Below are 22,731 nucleotides of genomic sequence, written 5' to 3' on the forward strand. Positions count from 1 at the left end.
TTGCTTAGTGTCTGACCACTTTGAAACGGAACCTTGTCCCATTCCTATACCGAAACATCCGCCAATTTCTTCAATGATGCTGGAGATGGAAATATACTCTGGACCATACTCTGCTCTAAAACTCCTTATAGTGATTCAGTTGTGCTGATGTTTGGTGATTGTGCGGACCAGGGAAGATGTTTGGTGATATTTCGATGCTCTGACCAAGGATACTGTAAACTGAAGGTAATTTCAATTTAGCACATGCGCATTTTCATTTATTTGAATTAATAGTCTGAGTGAAGAAGCGTTCTCGTGGCAAACTCTACGCAGGCGCATTTACCTTGTTTTGTAACGTATTTAAAATTTTACTCTAATATAATTTTCTTCGTGTATCGTTCCGTAACGTAGAAATTTAGCCCTATGAAATTAAAAAATATTCAAACATGTTACAACAGTAAAGGAAATCCTGGGAACTCATGTAATGACTAGTAAGTATAGTAATATGAAAATTATCATTAATTTTTTATGAAATATTTTTAGTTAAATGCTAATCAAAATGTACATTTCAGTAATTGAGTGTTGTAATATTGTTTATCGAGTAAATAAAAATTGAGAACCGTTTGAAAATAAAAACACATGCGCTATTAGAACATTTTACTACAAATCTTTAAAACGAAGTGAAAAAAAACATATTTATATAGAGATATTATATTATATATATATGATTGATATGTTTACATCAAGTCAGTGCACCATATTTACATAAAGACATTATATTGAAACATTTTTAGACAAAGTCCATAAACTATATTAACATAAACTCTTGATATTATCTAATATTATTTACGAAAAGTTCAGAAACCATATTTGTATATGTAATTCATTTATCTCAAATCAAAATCTTCATCTTGCACACCATCGTACTTTTCACCTGAAAGAACTCACCACTCAATACATTATTATTTTTACAAACCAATAAATTATTTACCTATGCTCTTTTATAAAAATATATTCTTTTTTTTCCTTGATTGTTTCACCCCTCCCCCTTCATAGCAGTGGACATTAGATTGTTAGAATGTCATTGATGATTAATGTTACATGTTTTGTTTATTCGATTCGGGTCAACTCCTACTGCTAAATTTGATCGTTTCAAAGTATCGTTCTCCTCTACTCCGGCATTCTACAAAATCCCGCAATTTTTGCTACTATTTTTGATGGGCAAACCCTAGTAATGAATCGACTACTGGACTCATTATATTTTAATTAACGTATTGTACATTTATTAACCTAAAAAATACTACTTCTAGTTCAATTGATATTATTTCTCACATACCCTTTGCAACTTTTTTAGTTCAACAAAAAAAATTGTCTTCTATGCTTCTTGTTATTTTGAAATCTGTAGTTATATCGGGGTGAAATATTGACATATCCTGATTTCTACTTGATGTCCAAAAGTTTGGCTCTTAGAGAGTGAGAATTAGAAGTGAGAATATCTCACTATGAACAAAATTGAAGCTGTTTAGATATTTTAACACAATAAAACTAAATCTCACATTCCGTACTTACCCTTGTTCTTCCATATTTTAAAACCAATGTATGTTACGATACTAAGAATAACACAACAATTTAATCATTATTGTTATAAACTTGTTAATGCAACACAAGATTTTAATCAAGTCATTTTTTCTACATATTCTATCTACTTCATATTAAATCTACATATTCTAGATTATTTGTTTTCTCTCGACCAACTGTTGAATTTAAAATTGCCTACGGGGTGGAGGGGGGGGCGCAAATATTTGGCGCATGCGCACAATATTACATCATTACCTGCCTAAACTGCAGCGTATTCTCTCTAACCAAGGCTGAACCTTTTTGGTTGTGTGTATGGACGCCTTATCGTATTAGAAGTAATAGTTTTATGTTTCTGATCTAATCATACTCCTGACTCAATAATTCTACTCAGATATCTGATTTAATTAATTTTGGATTTCTCCCACTATTCTTCTTTGTGAATGATGGTTTATCATGTTTTGTGTATGCCGTCATTACCGTGAATACTGTCGTATAACACAGTTAAATTAGGTGCTAGGTGATAACAAATAAACAAATCGAGATATAGCATAATTTACTAATGAATTAATGCAGGTCCCTAGATAACACTAATATAAACATAAATAGGATACATAGGATCCAGATAACACAAGACACAAGATAGCAGCAGCTGAATAATAAAAACATATGTAAATAACATTCTAGTGCAACAATCAAGAGCTATTCAATGTATAAATATATATAACAACTTTTACTTTCAATATTACTACTTATTCACTGGAACTGTACGCAAGTTATTTTTTGTCCAATATGTATAGAAAAATTTTCGCTTATATATTATGTATTATGTTTCACTTCAATTATGTACAATGTCCATGTTGAGACATTTACTATTTAAACTGTCTGGGTTGGCGCAATGGTCAAGGCGGCAGGACCGTCCTCCCACTATTGCGATGGTCGCAGGTTCGAATCCTTGGGCCATGGATATAATTGCAAATGTCTTTATAGGCAACAGTAAAAAATCCAACAAGTAATAACCATCACGGTCACGGCAGTATCCAGGCTGGGTAAGACCGGATGTTAATTACTATTTTTAAATACTATAATAAATAATAAAACATACTATAATAAATATAGATAATACAATACATCTTGAACAAAAAAAAGACTTATAATAATCATAAATACTAAATAAAAATTAAAGGTATACCTAGTCACAGAAAAAACTACTCTAATAACTCCAGACCCTTTTTAAATAAAGTTTAAGTCGAACTTAAAATAGCGACTAAAACAGTCGATAGTTCCAAATGCTACTTCTAACCTTCTGGTGGTCTTGAAACACATTCTGTGCTTCCCAATCCATATCTCTATGTTTTGTGGACCGTCAATTCTACTTCTGCGTTGACCTTCGATTTTCCCTTACAATTCCCTATTTCTAAATGTTTGAGACCACCAAGGACTACTTCTCCCACTTACGCTAGCCTTGCCATATATTTCTACAGCTAAGCAATACTCATCATCTAGTGATTTATCTATTTTATTGAAAACAAAAAGAGAAAAAGAAGGAAAAAATGTTATATACGTTGATGCAAAGTCACTAATATTTCAAGATTATGCTGCTAACACTTTAACAATCTGTTTTAATATGTCGTTTTACGTCAGACAATTATCAGATAATTTATTGGAGACGTTCTAAAAGCGGGAATTTTATTTATTTACACCTAATAATAAGAATTATATTGATATAAAGAAAACAACACTTCCTACAACCAAAATCACATTATTTTCGTATAAATACATAAAGATATCGCACCTATGGGTGTCTATTAACGATTTTACGATAACCAACAGCTACGAAATAAAATTTTAATTTTGATATTTGAAAGTCTAATAATGGAAAAAATAATTGGTCGTAAATTCACACCATAAGATAAAACGATTTGCACGGAAATCCATTCACTCCACGATGATCAATTCATATAAAACCCGCCTAGCTTATAGTACACAGAAATAACAGCAGAAAAAATCCATTTAAATACATCGGATATTCATGATTTAAGACGACGTAATTTACAAACGCCATTCGACAAAGAAATAAACGATTCGAATCGCGCGCCATCTCCATTTAAATTAGGAGTTTCCGTTTGACAGCTGTCATCGATCGAATAAGAATTTATTTAAGAAATTGAGTAGTTTTTATTAGATAAAGATATAATATATGAGAACAAAAACATAGTGTAAATATAAACACACCAGCGATGTATTTATAAAAATATATCCGACAAATTTCGCGTTGTTTTCATTTATATTTCGTTTTGTTTGACAGCTGTCATCGAGCAAAAAATAATACCGTCCTCGTTATTCGTTGTAAATACATGCTTTTAGTCTAATCTTGTCACAACATAATAAAATAGAGGAAAAATACAATAAAAAGTTAACTTAATTAAATTACTTTCCGTTTCCATCCAAATTTTACAGCATCAACCGACCAAACGTTTATTTATTGTAAAATGTAGTTTTTATCCAGCTTTGGTCGTATTATTAATCATATAAGTCATTTTGGTCATATTTAAAGAAATATAATTGCCTTAACCTTGTCACCGTCGTGATTTATCAAATTTATTTCGGGACTATCTACATTCTGAGACACCAACTAATATTAAATGGTTTTTCTTTCTTCGTACGATCAATTTCACCCTCCACATCTTGGTTATGTTCCATTGTTGAGGCCTAAATATATACAAACACACACACACAGACGCTGCAGCACCAGCAGCAGCGTTCTCGGAAAGGTTTTTATGCATTCTCTATGTGACGTCACGGGACCGTAGCGTATTCGCGCCTTTCTACGAAAAATGAACGGAATATTATCGAGACGTCGGCCCACTTTGATCCACGATCGTAAAATCAAATAAATTAACGCAGCTGGTCTTTAATTACGCCCCTCTCCGGGCGCATTATTTCTGCCAAATAAAAAGTGTCGGGTGGTGGTGCTCTTTTTTTATTCTGCACGTCCGGATATTCAAATTCACTCTCGTCTGCGTTCTTTATTGCGCGGTTCGACAACTTAAATTACACCCGCGTTTCACTGGTTGCCCATAATTTAATAATATCTGACTATTGACAATTCTTGAAATTCGAGATGAATTAACATCATTTTTGTTATAAATCAGACACAGGCATTAGGAAGCAACCATTAGGTGTACTAAGTTACGGTAAGAGGTAATAAGTCATCTTCTAAATTCTCTAGTAAAATTCGACATGATAAATACACGTAGAAGGACATTTTCTATATAGTCGATCCAGAGTAGCAGTGTACTAACGTCATCTCAATTTATGACGTCAAAACGGTGCAATGTTACCGTATTCAACGTTCATAATTTACTCATTTTAGTTTATTTTAGCTTCGTTATATAACAACATTCTAATATAAATAAAATGTTATAAAATATACTTTATGTTAACATTATAGTACATATTGAATATAATCAAACAGCCATAACAGTTTGTAGGTTAGAGTTATTTTATTTTATTTACATTTAACTCTTTTCTAAACTACCTGTGGTATCCCCTGGAGGCTTAATCCAGCTCATTAATAGTTGTACATCCGTAATGGATTCTATTTTCATTAGAGAAAATATTTAAATTTAGTTCTTGTTTCCTTTGTTGCTGTGTTTTCTTGCCGAATCATTCCAATATCACTGTATTTCTCCATAATTTATTCTGCTACTGCCTGCGTGCATGTTTCTCGATAAAATTAGATATTGTCCATATACCTGCTGTGTATTGTAGTATGTAAGAGGTAAATATAGACACAAAGCAGAATGTTAGAAAATGTAGAGCAAGCAAAATAAGATTATCTCGACAACAAATAAAATGAACAAAATTAAATCGCTTTCGATCTCGTAGCAAATCCCGAAAAATATTTCCGGCAAAGTAGGTTGATTGTTTTTTAATTTAATTTGTTTGCCAAGTGTTCCTATAACGTAAGTGTTGAAAAATTTCCTTGACAGTTACGGGAAAAAATACAAAACGGGGCTATGCCCACCCATGAAAACTAAATTATTTTTCTTGCTAGAGGTTTTGTGTTTTTTTTATGTTCGTGAATCAGTAGCCTATCGGAACCAGTCGAGTAAAGAGTTTACCAGAAATTGATACAATGTTGATATTACGGGCATTTGTCATTGTGGATTTGGGAATGTTTGATCCGCTGCAGCGCCGACGACATATTTATTTTCGTATATCAGATCAAGACATGGCTTTGAAAATAAACCGTTGACATTCGTATTTATCCGGCCGATTTATTAGGCTTGTGAACTAGTTTACCGATTTATTAAATGACCTGAGAAATCTGTCTCGATTCAATGGCAATTTTTTATGCTCAACATTTATCCCGACTTCACGAAAATATATAAACGCCGACAGATCTATTAATTGTCCCCGTTTGTATTTTCATTCGTCGATTTTGTTGCGATTTGGAACGTCTTTTCTTCATTCTTTTGATTATGTGACACAGTTTTGTTCCCGCTATTCACAGAGCTTATAGCGATAATATTCACAATTAATATTTCTAATATTACACATAATCTATCCAAAGAAGTTTTGAACATACGTCATCCAGATCTCTGATGCCAAAACGTCGCAATGTTGCCGTATCAACTTTTTTTTTACTAGTTTTACTTCAGTTTGGCTTTGACATACAACAAAATTCTAACCTAAATAAAAAAATTAAACGAAAATACTGTTATCAAACATTATTTAATTTAACATTATAGTAAATCTAATACATATATTATACTACAATTAAGTATATAGTCATAATAATTTGTAGGTTAGGGTTGTGTTATGTTATATTTACATTGAACCCTTTTCCTAATCCCCTATGAGTATGAGTTAGAGTTCTAGGCCCGTTTTTATGTAGTTGTATTCCCTGGGGGGGCAATCCACCTAATTACCAATTGAATGTCCAAGTAATATATTTTACTTTCATTAGAGAGCATTAGATTTACCTTCTACGCTTAGTTCTTGTGTCCTTCGGTACAGTGTTTCTTTCTAAAGACATTTTGATAATACTGTATTTCTCCTTAGTTTGTTCTGTTAATACCTATATACATCTTTCTTGATAAAACTAAATTTAATCACTAAATTATCCCTAATACATTTGTCATCTGCAAATCAGTTACTTCGTTCTTTCTCTCCTGACACATTTTAACTAAATGCTCATGTATATTCTGAACAATTACAGTCATATATGTGCACAAAAATCTTGTACAGTCTTCAGTAACATTTCCTATATTTATTATTTATTAATTATACACTCATTTTAGTTGTTTCCACCCTGGAAATTGTCAGTTTTGAATCGTAATCGCATATTCAGAAAATTTAATTCAAGTGAATAACTAAGTGTTCCATATAATAACTAATTTCCCATCCATCTTTCAGAATTCTTTGTTCAGAATTCCATCATTGGTCAATTTCTTCTTCAATGTGTTTTATCGCGTTCATCCAAACCGGAGGTGTTATTAACCATTCCTGTTGCTGCAATGAATTATTAATAAATATTATGACTAATAATATCCAATTAATTGTTATGTCAACGTTTACTTTTTCCATCAATTTTTGTTGTCATAATACTATTTTTATTATCATCTTGCATTGAATGACCATTGGATATATTGATCCCATTATGAAATATCCGTCTTTCATCTAGATACATAAATTGAAATAATAAGTCTTCCTTCATTTTGTTATATGCTTTGTATTGTATTGTATTGTAGTCTTTTAAAGCAATATCCGGAAGTTCCATTAGACCTCTTCAATACTTTCCAGACCAACAGTTGCCTCTGAAATAATTCTATTAAATTATGTTTCTTTTGAAAAACTAATCACTGTTTTTAAACATTTCATGGATTTAATCTCTGATAGAGCCAACATCAAGCTGATCTTGATTCGTCGCTTCGTATGAGGATGGTGCGTTTCGGTGAATTCAAGATTCTATTTTTCATTTATTGAGATATTTTAGTGACCGTATCCATACTAATATTTAGTGAAGCTGCAACACGCTAAAAATATTTTTAATAAAAATCGCAGCAAATTAATATTTAACAGTAAAAATGGTTACTTCTCTAGCGAATTTCATTGGCCTCCATTATCTCGTTCTGCCTGGCTTCGGAATTTTCAATCAGAGTAATAATAAGCAGCGATTTGAAATTTGAAAAAACAAGCAAAACATTAAAACAAAGTTTGCCGGTTTGTTACTTATCAGTATCGTTTTGAAGAATGTTGCATACGTTTGACAAATGGACTAGTTCGGTTGTACATTCGAACTTATCAGACAGCGTTGTGTCTCTTTTTAATTAGTATGAAATAAGAACGAAAATATTGTCTGATTCTAAAATTAATTTAAAAATTGCGACAGGCAATACATTAAACATCTTGATAACGTATATGCAAAAAACTTTGGATAGACTAATAGATAGTGTATAAAAAAGCCCTGTACCCATACGAGCCGTATAATGTAACCAAAACTACTCGTCACACGCAGATATGGAGCGTTTTAGCGCACACTGAAAATTGCATTATTGCAAACGCCAATTTTTCCTTCAAATCGATTATTTTGCAGAAATCACTTTTATTCCGGGTAAAGTAAATACGTAGAATTGCAATAAAGAGGTTTTTCAAAAAATAGTCATCTAGTCTATAGTTGATGTGGACATGATAAAACAACCACCAGCGCCATCTATGAGATTACTAACTGAATTTATTGCACAACGCTGTGTTTATATGGAAGTAATTAAGCTATTAAATGTCAGTTTTATTTAGGAACTGTCCATTTTTTCTCGATTTTCAATTAGATTAGTTTAGTTTTTTTTTAAATTGGATTTGGGAAGTTATCGAGACCATAAATACCTTCGAAGTGCATTGACTATAAAAATAATTATTTTTACGTAAAAATAACGACAAACAGCATTGGCTGGGCGTACGCGCTAATGACCGAAAAAAAGGGACGGAGACGGAGAGAGAGGGAGCGCACCGCGCGCGACGAGGACGGCGAAAATATCCGTTAATAACCTGAATCATCATCATGACATTTTTGTTTTGTTTTCCTGGCTAGATCTTCAGCATTTCACGATGATTTATTTAATTTTAGAGTTTAAGCCGTAGATTATGATTTGGGATTCTATTTCGGGACCGCGGTAATTATGCCTTGTGGCTCGTTCTTTTAACAAATGTTTTCGATCGGCCGACGTTTGCGTCTTGAAATGTAAAATAGCGAGACGCGCCCGCTTGATGGTTCCTCTCTTTTATATTTATATTTGCTTGTTTCGTAACAGTCGTTGTCGGCAACTGTTCTTAATAGGGGATCGAATGATCCGCCACTTTGTAATGAATTCAATCGTCCAAAAGTGAAGTTATGTTGCAAGTTTTCGACGAAGAATATCGAGTTGTTTTAAAGTTTTTCAAAGTCTTTCAAAACGTTGCCAGTTGTTGAAAATTATACGTATATTTGAGGAATATTTTATAAATATAATAAATTAACCCAATATTTCGGTTGGGACTCTAGTTAAAATTTTGTCGTGCATAAAAATATAATATGAAGAATCTTTTTATAAACATCTTTCATTTCAAAATATCTTTGAAAAGAAAAAAGAGGAAATGAAACAATATCTTATTATTTATCAACATATTAACATTACATTAATAAACTATTAGTTCTATATATAATATAAGTTATAGTTCTTGTAAGTTATTCATATACACGTATACTCGAATTCACAAATATTTATCCATTATTGACTACAATTTATAATCATCATATGAAAGGTATAAGACCAACTAAACTATAAACAGGTATAAACAATCAAGAGCTAATAAAGAGGATACATCCATTGGCATAAATAGACACTGTAAAGTTATTTTACCTTGATGCAAAAAAGTGGAGAAAGGCTGGTTTTAACCATTTTCAGGTTTCAGGTTCTTCTACGTTGCGTTTCAACAAAGATAAATAAAGATTCACCACATGTTAAATTTGATACTGATTTAGACGATAAGAACTGATAAGATTCGATATAGCACAGAATATGATAATCTTCATCTTAATTTAATATAGCTGAATTCAATTTTATTAAACATCAACGTTAATAGACCTGTATTTATTTTTATAGACCTGATTATGAATTTATCAAATATTAGTCTAAAAGTGATGTTATGCTGTAAGTCTTTTAAAAGTCCATTTGAAACGGTTATTTTAACAACAGTATAGTTTTGGAGAATCCCCGCATACGCACAATGATTTGAATTTGTAACGTTGCCAGTTGTTTAAAGTTATACGAACATTTGAAGAATATGTGGTATAAATTATCATGAATTCACAAATTAACCTAATATGAAAATTTTGTGGTACATTTTTCATTTCCTATAATATAAAAAAGGTAGTATGAAGAACTTTTTTATTAACATCTTCAAGTGTGATAGACTGATTATAGCGACCATCCAACTTTTCGATACAATTATTGTCGTACGATTTGTCCTTTGCTTCAAAATAGCCCTCAGTTTCGGCGAATACGTCTTCATTCGGCGGAAATTTCTTCGAGCAAGCGTTCTTTTGAGATCTGAGAACAGAAAACAGTTGCTGGGGGACAGATCTGGAGAATAGGGTGGACGAGGAAGCAATACGAAGCCCAATTCATGGATTTCTGCCATCATCTTCACTTATGAAACGGTGCATTGTCTTGGTGAAGCAGCACTTTCTTTTTTTTTCAAATGCGGCCGTTTTTCGGCGATTTCGTTCCTCAAACGGTCCAATAACGCTATGTAGTAGTCGCTGTTGATGGTCCTTCCTTTTTCAAGGTAGTCGATGACAATTATTCCATGTGCATCCGAAAATACAGACGCCAGCTGACTGTTCCATTTTCCCACACTTTGGATCGGGTTCATCGAGTGCAGTCCACTCTGGTGACTGTCGATTGGACTTCGGAGTGAAATGATGGAGCCATGTTTTATCCATTGGCACATATCGATGCAAAAACTCGGGTTTATTACGCTTTATCATCTTCAAACACTGCTCCGAATCTTCAACTCGTTGTTGTTTTTGGTCAACAGTGAGCTCGCGGGGCACCCATTTTGCGCAGAGTTTTCTCATAACGAAATATTCGTGAATGATATGATATACACGTTCACTTAATATCTTTAGAGTGTCTGTTATTTCATTCATTTTCAATCAAGTCATTCAAAATCATTTTGTAGATATTTAAAATGTTTTTGTCGGTAACAACCTCTTTTGGGCGTCCACTGGGTTCACCGTCTTCGATGCTGACCACCTCTAAACTTAGCATACCAATCCTTTATGGTTGATCTTCCGGGGGCAATGTCCAAAGACTCGGCATCAAGCCAAATTTTTGCTTCAACTGTATTTTTCCCTTTAAAAGCAATATTTTATCAACACGCGAAATTCCTTTTTATCCATTTTTTTCACAATAACAAAAGTTGCTTCACTCATAATGCTGTAATTCCCAAACTAACGATCCGACAGCTGTCAAATATATACAAGCGTTTTTTGACGGTTAGGGTTAACTAAAAAACATATGGATTTGATTCTAGTAGCGCCATCTATATGCCCGGGGACTTTTTAATTGACCTGTTAAAATTTGATACTAATTTAGACGCTAAGATCTGATGACTGGAATTCGATATACTTCAAAATATCATAATCTTCATTTGAATTTGGTATAGCTGAACTCAATTTTATTAAATATCAACACTAAGAGACCTGCTTATTTTTATAGACCTGATTTATGTATTTATCAAGTATTTGTCATTCAGTATTTATCAAGCATCATTCTCGAAAACAAGTTCGATGATCGATCGGTATAACCTCATTTTCAGGCGATTTTTCATTCAAAAATCGTCCTACTGATCATCGATTAAATTTATTCGCAGATTAACGCTTAATCTCACCCGTTCCAACGCCGCAGAGCCCCCCGAAACAATAAGAGGCGACCGTACGAATCTTGACCTATTAAAAAACTTGATACCCATCCAAAACAATATAAATTTAGATAAAAATATTGTTAGATACCTGCCGCTATTATCCACGCGGAGTTTCGATATTAAAATAGACCGCTGACAACTGAAAGACGTTGACTGATTATAGGGAGACATGTGATCAAATTAGAGGGAGATGCGCTGTGTGACAAATAAAAATATTAGACGGCCCAAAATAATACCGGATAGTTATTGTTCCAGTCTATGGTCGTCTCCGAAAGAATGGCATTTGGCTGACGCACATCCACGTTTCGTGATTTGTTTTCGATGTTGAATCGCTCGATTTTATCCGATGACAACTATTTAATAAATATTTTCTTACGTTCATTGTGATTTTTATTAATATTTTCAGTCGTTTTTATGGTTCAATGTTATAAATCAATCGATATGTACAAGACCGAAACATAAATGTATGTCACTAGTCAAATGCGCTTTTCGGCTGATTTTTGACGTGAAGTGACACGGATATGTATGTCGTATTAATTTTGAGAAAGAATAAAATAGAGATAATTGCTGGGATCTGTTATTTTCCAAAGAACTGTTTCATATTTCATTTGATTTTATTGTAAAAAGGAAGGCAATAATATTTTATCGTATTTTCTCAATCAATCTTTATCAACTGTTTAACTATCGCATATCTTTTAAATCTAATAATAATTTTATTTATTATTATTCGGGCATATTCGAAGTTGTAGTTAAGATAAGATATAAGCGATTGGAAGTTTGCTACAAATTGTCACTTTATATTTTTTATTCTCTAGGTGATTTAAAGTTTTTACATAAAAGCTATAAACCGATTTAAATTAAAAATGCTGCTTCAACATTGTCGATTTTAGAAGCTAGCTATAATAAAACCTGGAATATCTGGAAAACTACCGTTCATTGATAAACAAATGAGAAGAATATTTAGCAAAATTCAGCTGTTCTGTCCATTCTTATCTGCCATTGAATCATTGAGTAAAATTTTCCAAAGAACTGTTTCACAATTCATTTGATTTTATTGTAAAAAGGAAGGCAACAATATTTAACTATTGCATATCTTTTAAATCTAATAATAATTTTATTTATTATTATTCGGCCATTTTCGAAGTTGTAGTTAAGATAAGATATAAGCGATTGGAAGTTTGCTACAAATTGTCAATTTATATTTTTTATTCTCTAGGTGATTTAAAGTTTTTACACAAAAGCAATAAATGGATTTAAATTAAAAATGTTGCTTCGACATTGTCCATTTTAGCAGCTAGCTATAATAAAACCTGGAATATCTGGATAACTACCGTTCATTGATTAACAAATCAGAAGAATATTCAGCAAAATTCAGCTGTTCTGTCCATTCTTATCTGCCATTGAATCATTGAGTAAAATTTTCCAAAGAACTGTTTCACATTTCATTTGATTTTATTGTAAAAAGGAAGGCAACAATATTTAACTATTGCATATCTTTTAAATCTAATAATAATTTTATTTATTATTATTCGGCCATTTTCGAAGTTGTAGTTAAGATAAGATATAAGCGATTGGAAGTTTGCTACAAATTGTCACTTTATATTTTTTATTCTCTAGGTGATTTAAAGTTTTTACATAAAAGCTATAAACCGATTTAAATTAAAAATGTTGCTTCAACATTGTCAATTTTAGAAGCTAGCTATAATAAAACCTGGAATATCTGGAAAACTACCGTTCATTGATAAACAAATGAGAAGAATATTTAGCAAAATTCAGCTGTTCTGTCCATTCTTATCTGCCATTGAATCATTGAGTACAAGAGTAAACCACTAATCAGAAAAACCTCTTTTTTAAGGAACAAAGGTAAAGATAAGATATTACACGAGATAAAGCTAACAAACCGCCGCCTAAAATAATGACTACTTTATTTATTTTTATTTACCGCATTGTTACAAGCTTGGGAAGAATTTTTCCAGTATATCCAAGAAAAGCTTATAAAATGTCGAGAAAAACAACAGTTTCATAATCAGATATTGGTTCTTATCTAATTTTCAATCATAATTTTCCATAATTAATGATAGTGTGTACAAATTAATAGTAGGATTTTTAGACAACATAAACGTTATTTTTTTAAATATTGTCTATTCTTATACTAATTATTCTTTATACTTGTAATTTATCATTGTTTGAAATATTTTTGTTTTTATAAAAACACATTGATTTTATAATCATAGTGTTCTAATAATAATAATGAAATTAGTTATTTCAACATCGTTCCTTCTAAATACGGCTCAAAGTGTCTTAAAAATCAGTTTATGAAAATATTAGTCTTTATATCTAATTTAATTTAAAACTTATATATACATTTATTTACAATTTTATTTAGCAGTAAAAGATATGTTTTATTATACAAAGAGTTATACTGATATATAGTATTGTTTTCATATATTATGTTATTATTATGTAAGCCTATATACTGTTAACTGACGTTAAATCAATTTCTGTTTTTTTTTTAAATAATGTGATGTCAACCAGAATTATGAGTGTGTCAGTTGTTGTTTTGTTGAATATAGTTGAGTAACATTTTCAACTCTTTAGGGCACTAAATAAGCATGGAATTTCAACTTTTCTTTCTTTATTATCATACGATGTCAAGACTTTTAGGAAAAGTTAATATACTAAAATTTGTCATTAGCTTAAGAAAACCCCGAAAAAAACTAACATTTTTCTGACTTATTACCTTTTACATTTACATAACATGCATTAATTTTTCGTAATACAGTCCACCGTTTCTTTTTGAGAGAAACTATTAGGCGACACTCGATATCAATTGGAATTACCAACTAGCATCCTCAACTTCAAAAAGTTTCAAAATCTAGATTCCAAAGGAATACGTCTTAACTTTTAAAAGAATATTGTAGGAATGTAGCACTGGAATACATTTAACACATATGATGACGTACTAACGGGACATTAAAGATGTTATTAAGAAAAATGGCGAAGGCGTAACTCTAAATAATTAGAGCTAAAATTAAAGGAATACATATCATATAAATTTCATAAAATCATATAATGTCAAATCTAATACTACGCATACAATATTCTGAGAACAGTATCCAAAGATTTTACTCCACGTATATAGAATTTGTTGACACAGTTTTTGTAACGCTATCTGTTGAGGAAATTGCAAAAACTTAATGGTCCTAAAATATAATTATACACAGTTTTCTATTAACTATTATCTGAAGATTCTTTTTAGCTAAACTATATGGCTTGTTGGTTCGGTTTTCCTCTCATTATCAATTATCTCTGAAATAATTAATAATTAATTGGGAATTTGGCGTCGCATTACCTAATTGCTAATTTCTGCATGTTTCAGGGTTGTGGTTGTTTTTTTTGTCGCTCACTCGCGTCAAGATTTAACGCTTATTTACAAATGATTGTTAATTTAATTTCGAACAGCTGCTTGGTTTTAAATTAATTAGTGATTTACTATAAATTGGGTAATTTTCAGCGTTTAGTTGTTTATTACCTGTTAATTAATACTTAATTATTTAGTGTCCGTTATAGAACTACTAATTTTAACAATTAATAAGTCGTTTCAAACTTAACGATCTGTTGCTGTTATTTAAATTAACCCGATATCACGTGTACGTTTTAAATTTCAAAAACTATTTTTAATTTTTTAAGTCAATTAATTAATTAAGAATTTTATTTGATAGTTAAAATTTTAAAATTTAATAAATCAAATTCCAGACAATATTTTAATATTATTGCTGACCAAAACATCGAAATATTATACTAACGTTCTACTTTTTGCCATTGCATGTGGATAATTGTTCGGGTAACAGGCCTGGAGCCCTTCGGAATTTATTAATAATATCAAACGTAATTTTCCAGCTCCTGCTGTTTCTCAAGACGCAGAAAATTTGCGAGGGAATTTTAATATTGTTCGTGATCTTTATTTTAATAAATAAAATACAATTTTTCATATCAGTAGTTTAAAATACTAGCTGTACAACTTCATTCTTACAGATTTTTCATCAAACGTATTTAAAACTAGTTGATACCTGCCCGCTGGGCAGAGGATACAGGTATGGAAACTAGGTGTAAAATATGAACAAAAAACGTTAATTACAAAATAATAATGAGGATAAATTTAAAATTTGAATGTACTGATTTCATGTAATACAGCTTATACCTGGATGGCATAAGATAAATAAATTATTATCCCTGGAAGTTCTTACTTATTTTGTCTCGAGAGACGTACATAGGAAATGTTCTGACAGCGGATCCTGATGGATTGTTTATCTATGCTTTAAGTTACTTCTACTAAGGAAATAACAGGAGTGAAATATATTAGGAGAGCCACTATGTATATTTCGGGAATAGGAAAGAAAAGCAAATAGCTAAGCTGCGAATATATTTTTATTGTTTTTCAAAGTACTCGCCACGATGATCGATATACTTTTACATACGCTTAAACCAATTTTCAAAGCATTTGTTCCATTCCAAATGAGGTATCTTCAAAACATGATTTTTGAACGCTTCAATAGCTTCTTCGGGCGATGAAAATCGTTGACCACGCAGTTTATTCTTCACGGATGGGAACAAAAAGAAGTCATTGGGTGCCAAATCAGAGTGAGAGCTCGCATTGTCATGACGAAGAACAATCCGGCGTCTCTTCTTTAGTGCTTCGTGCGCGAACAACTTTGGATTTAGTTCATCTTGGGACACCCATACAGTCAACTGCTGCTTACTTTCGGGCTCATACGAATATATCCATAATTCACGATTCTATAAACGTCTTTAGGAGCGCCGCGACTGAATTTTTTGCACCAATCGACACGAGACTTTTTTTGAATCAAATTGTGTGGGATCCAACGCGAACAGAACTTTCATAAGCGTGTGTGTAACATAAGTGTTCATGTAAGATCGCAATATGCTGATGGAACTAATGCTTAGGGATACCTCACAATAGGTTACATGACGATCTTGCTTAATCATTTCGCACACGATGTTTTCTGGCACAACAGTCGATTTTAGACGACCTTCACGAATCTCGTCGGACAGCGAACTACGACCATGACTGAATTCCCTTATCCGAACCAGCGATACTTTTTTTTTCCAATAACGCAGGATAACGATTTTCGTCATTCACTATATAGAGTTGAAACATCCTCTCGAGATGGTAGCTACTCTGGTAAATCTTGTAGCCTGATTATATCTGGCCCAGCTCCCAAAAAATATATGGAACTGATTTCGTAGATAGAAAATAATTTGGCATGTCTCTGATTAAACAATACGAGACATAGTTCAATTTAAGGAATGTTAGTATTTTTTGATGGAGATTGATTATTTGTTTGAGATATTAGTATTTATTTTTACAATAATGCTTTTGCATTATTGAAAAATAAATATGAATATTAAAGAAAACAATATATTTCCTAACCAGATATACGATTATTCCCCACATTCGACTAATAAAACGAAAATAAGAAACAAAAATAAAGCAACTGTCTCGGTGAGCGAACACGTACATATTAAAAAGTTTTATGTTTACCGGTTTTATTAAATTTACACGTCGGTATGGCGTCATAATGGTTTACATTATATCGAAAACTGGCCGTTCGAACATAGCGCTTTAATTTTTAAGCCATAATTCATCGAAAAAGAAAGCTTTGCGGTGTCCCGTTACGCCATTAGAACAAGCAACGCTGATCTTAAAACAATACCATTGTTTATACAGATCGAAATTAATACTAAAAACGTTTTTATTATAACGGATATTTACGTTGGCTAAGCCTTAATTGTAAAATAGTGTTTGCTTTTTCTATGTGTTAAAATTTGACCGGAACAAACAACGGATTACATTTAAGATTGATGTCTTTGAATGGCGACCCTGTTTTCTGTCGATATTGTGAAATCGCATGTTCAATGAGCTAATAAGTGGACCAAATTCTATCATAACTACTACAATTTAATTATAATGAATAGTACTAGTGACCGCCCTGGTGGTCGAAGTTCGACCACAATGTATTAAATTATGTATGAAATTTTCTCATATGCCGATTTTTCTTTTACAGATACATATTGCCTTGCGATAAAGCGGGCACATTAGTTTGTTTTCTCTGCAAAAATGTAAAATATAATTTTACGTGACCATACTACTCTTAATCGTTTTTTATCCAAACTTGCTGTAGGAATGTTCGTCGGGTCGGTCAGTTACTCACTACTAGAACACTCACTACTATTTTTGGAAGGAATTTGCACGAGAACTGAAAACACTGGTTGAAGAAATACTATTTATTTCAATATTAAATGATACATGTGGTCGACGGGAGAATTGAAAGGATGTTAGGTTAGGTACAGGAAGTACGGTAGTGGAAGTGGTACTATTACAAGGGGATGGAGAAAAGAAAAGAGAGCGAGACGTCGTCGTGATGGTCTTTTATAGCCTGGAACTGCATGGTACCAATCCACCGGCGTTGCCAACCCTTGTACTTGTTGGTGAGTTCGTGGTGGCCTAAAGGGTCGTGGAGGTCGCCACATTGCCATAACTTTTTAATAATTCCAACAATATTCCGAAATAACCGAAAGTAACGCAAAACACTGGCTCAAATTAAATAGCTTCATTTAATAATATTTTAATCACTCACCTTCACTAGGTTGCTTGTTTGGGCGTCTTTTGTTTTATTGGAATATATTTACTTGTAGCATATATTATGTAGCGACTTGAGGCATGTCGACTGCCCAAGCCTCGTCTTCAGGTAACTCCGCTGCCATCCTTTTTATCATTTGTATTTTTACATTTTTTTTATATTGTCAATAAATAACGGTCACATCATGTAAACACCACTGTTTCATTTCGTTTTACCTCCATTCACCGAGCCACATCATTTACCCTAAAGTGGTGACCCCGACGTGATCTTTCGCAAAATTGGGTTTGGACTCGTGAATGGAGGGTACGTAGAAAATGGTGTATTTTACGTGACCGTTATATTTTCTGTTTCAAAATTTTAAATATTTTAGTTCGATTTTACCTTCAATATTCTATTTCATTTTATTCCTATTCATTTTTTAAATTTTTTTGTCAAAATATTATTTCACAATCTTTTGAATATTTTTACATCACTGCTTAATCATCAGCGTCTCGGCTAAACATTTCTTTCGGCGCTATGTTTAAATCATAATGTCTTCCTTCACTCGCCGTCTCCGTCATAGTGGCAGATATTTTGATTTGAAAGGCTTTGGGCAGCTTCGGTCGGATACCGTCGTTATTTATTTTTTCTGAATTAACCTAACGTATGTGACTACGGATCAGTCACAGAGCAGTTCCAGAAGCTAGGTACCGATTGCAGTCACCGTAGACTCGTCATGTCTTCGCCGAAGTACCAGAATTGCTAACGTCTCGTCGTCGAAGAAAATAAGCTGCCACGTCGTCGAACAGTCGATCCTCCCACAGCGTCGATTACGGGAGCCCTGTCTGAAGAATAGCTTGTTTTCAACGTCGTCGATGGACCACATTCAAGTGCCAAAGCGACGATGATGCAACGGTATCTGTAGGACCGGAAGATATCAACAGCCGTACCAAATGGAAACCGTACCAACCACAACCGTTGCGAACTATCATATTTTTCAAAGCCCATTTTACACAGCACATTTTGTTTTTTTTGTATTTGATATTTTTTCATACATTTTTGTATTTTGGTTGCTTGAAGTAATTTTATGTAAAATTCAGGGGAGTATTGTAGCGACTTGAGGCATGTCGAATTTTACATCGTGGAATAACGGTCTACAAAATATCCAGAAATATAATCCCAGATGTTGAACACTGGCGGGGTGCCAACTGGAACCCGACAACGAATAGCTGACGGCAACCCCGAGACGTTTATCTGGGATGTTATTGAAGGGTATTTCGGTCATTCAGGGCTCAACCCTCGTTTGGTTTAGACGTGCCACCATCGACTGCCCAAGCCTCGTCAACAGATAACTCCGCTGCCATCCGTTTTATTTATTTGTATTTTTCACATCTTTTTTATATTGTCAATAAATAACGGTCACATCATGTAAACACCACTGTTTTATTTCGTTTTACCTCCATTCACCGAGCCACATCATTTACCCTAAAATTACATAAAACATTAGCCCTAAAATTCTTCCTCAAAATAAGCTTTAACCGATAAATAATTATCGCAAAGCCGATTAATATATAGATTTCAATAATTACTGTGAAGTTTTAAATTTTTTTATCAATTTTAGTTTTATATCTATATTTATCTTTTATTTTTATTATATTTATCTAGGCATTTTATATCACTAATTACGTTTGTATTACATTTCGGAAAAACCACAGAGGTCTCTATTATTTAATTAACCAAAAGTCGTTCTTCTTCCAACACTCCAAATTCTTTTTTAATGTAAAATCTACTTAAAGAATGAAGATATATAACGAAAATAATACACAATCAAAATTGAATATATTAACATAATATTTATTCTTTTTTTTTTTCAGGAACTCCAATAAATCGGTTACCAATAATGGCTAAATCTGTATTGGACTTATATGAGTTATATAATCTTGTCATAGCGAGAGGAGGACTGGTAGATGTTATAAACAAGAAGCTGTGGCAAGAGATAATTAAAGGACTTCACTTACCATCTTCTATTACATCAGCAGCCTTCACGTTGAGAACACAGTAAGTAAATCAGCCCATTTTAGATATTAATTTGAATCTCTAAATATTTATCTCCATTCCACCATAAAAACTAAATGAAAGTAATCTCTCAGTTAATCAAAGAAGTGTCGAAGAAGAAGTGAAAGAAGAAGGAACAATCAATAAACGCATTAAATGAACTTGTGTATTTGCCGTGTATAAATTCTTGAAATTTTATCCAATTATTGTCTTTGTTAGTCATTGGGTTCGGTATTATTAAGAATTTTGGTCAAAATAAAATAACATGTTCCCAATGACAAATGTTGATTTATCTCATGAAGTATACATGCCGCGCCTAGTTGGTAAACTATTTTTATGACGGATATTTTTATATCGTTCATTTTAAATGAAAATTTAGTCAATGTCAATATTTTAAGTGTTTGAAACGCTGTCGTAATATCGATGGATATATAAAATATACCAACTGGATAATTAAATATTTTGATTTTACCACTGGATTGGCAGATTAAGTGTTTAAATCTGTATTTATTAGGCGCTTGCATGTACTCTGATGATTTTTCCTTTTAACAAGACATTTATTCAGAAAAATTGGTCTATCCTATAAAACTGGTAACTCACGTCATCTAAATTTGTGACGTCAAAACGCAGTGTTATAACTTACTTAACATTATAGCTTAAATGCTTATATCTAATGCATCTAATACATATATTATCGAAGGATTTAATTGACAATTAATTATACAGCCACAATAGTTTGTTTGTTATATTATATTTACATTGAACTCTTTTCCCAATAACCTATAGTATCCCCTCTAGGCCTATTGAAAATTGTATATTTACCTTTTTACATTTAGTTCTTATTCCCTTCGTTGCTGTGTTTCTTTATCAAGTCATTCTGATATCACTGTGTTTCTCTATAGTTTCTTCCATCACTACCTCTTCACGTTTTTCTTAAAATATTTATTAGATAAAATTAGATTTAATTTCTACATTTGTCGTATTTGAAAAATAACTAGTATTCATTTTTCATCATATTTTAACCAAATTCTTATGTTTATTATGAACAATTAAACACATCTTGCACATAAATATTTCACACTCTACAATACGGCTTCCTGCAGTTATTCTACATTAGTTATATACCCACCATTAGTTGGTTCCACTCTCATCACTCTCTCTTGGTAACTGTCAACATTGAATCATAATCCTATATCCAGAAAGATTTATTCAGTCACTTTCTGAGCCACTATCCAAAATCAATAACTGAGCAATTCATTTCCAGTCTATACTAGTTAACAATTTAACCATTTGTCAATTTCTTCATCCCTGTGTATGATGGAGTTCATCCAAACCAAGGGGTGTTATGTAGACTATCCTTCTTTCCACATTCCACAAACAATTATTTGCCACTGCCCATGACAATTCGATTTGACTAAATATGCAATGATAGGAAATCTGGTCTACTGTGTATATTTTTTCAGGCCTATATCTATAAAAGTAGTGCCTCTATATTTCCCGAGTAACAATTTGAATACGAATCCACTTTTTGGCATCTTTTCCACCAGTATGGCATGGTGCATTTTCCGTGGCAATAACTGATGGTTCCTTCTATTTCTTTAACCGCTGATTTTCAAACCAGAGCAAATAATTATGGCTCATTATCGATGGTACTCGCTCTTGGGCTTGGAGAAAAACAATAACTCTGCTCTAGGAATATAACTTCTCGAGTCTTGTATATCATAATTAACAAAACCTAATCAAATGTTATTCTAACTTTTACCTTTTTTGAGCATATCAATGAGCATTTTAAAGGTCTGCATATCCTTAACTCTTCTATGGATACTTTCAGACAGACTAGCAGTTATCTCAAATATAATTGTATTAAATTATGTTTTTATATTGAATAAACTACTCACTGTTTTTATACACTTTATTAATTTAGTCTCGAATAGAACTGACATCAATGTATGTAGACGCTTTCTTTTCCATGATTGGTGAATCCAACATCATTGTTTCTCAACATCCAACATTGTTTTTCTCCTTTGAGAGATTTTAGTCACCGTGCCCATACTAGTGTTTCATATCACTAATGTTTTGAAGAATTTTGCAGACATTTTCACTGTTATTTTGTATAGATAATTCGCATTTCGATTTTTCGCAACATTTTCCGGAAAATCTGTGGTACCGTGTCGAAAGACCAATCTTGATTTGGCAGCGATCCAATTATCAAACTATTTTGGCACTTCTTCAGCATTTCGAAACTGTATGCTACCCAAGCGATACTGCATCGATTTTAACAAATGATAAATATAAGGTGCTATGTCTCGTGAATACACTGTGTGTGGCTACTATTGAAGCAGATGATTTTGCGTCTGTTACTCCCTATTTCTGATATTTTTTGAAAAATTACATCGTTACACTAGTTCCATTGATGTTGGTAAACATCTTCAGAACCAACTTAATTAGGATTTAGAAGCTTTATGGTCATGAATATTCCTCTTTGGAGTCGATGTGGATGCCTCTCCTG

General features: G+C 32.4%; 1 protein-coding gene across 4 annotated transcripts in view; it reads left to right on the forward strand.

Moving 5' to 3' along the window:
* retn (retained) overlaps positions 1–22,731 on the forward strand; it is a 265,375-nt gene that overhangs the window by 218,153 nt on the left and 24,491 nt on the right. For all 4 annotated transcript variants that reach the window (XM_076411354.1, XM_076411356.1, XM_076411355.1 and 1 more), the window contains exon 5: positions 20,042–20,225. In XM_076411354.1, coding sequence (XP_076267469.1) covers positions 20,042–20,225 — 184 coding nt within the window. The remainder of the gene's footprint in view (positions 1–20,041; positions 20,226–22,731) is intronic.

The sequence above is a fragment of the Rhynchophorus ferrugineus genome, unplaced genomic scaffold, assembly GCF_030347505.1.
Source record: "Rhynchophorus ferrugineus isolate W39M unplaced genomic scaffold, kcgeb_rfMv2 rfM8, whole genome shotgun sequence".
Taxonomy (NCBI): domain Eukaryota; kingdom Metazoa; phylum Arthropoda; class Insecta; order Coleoptera; family Curculionidae; genus Rhynchophorus; species Rhynchophorus ferrugineus.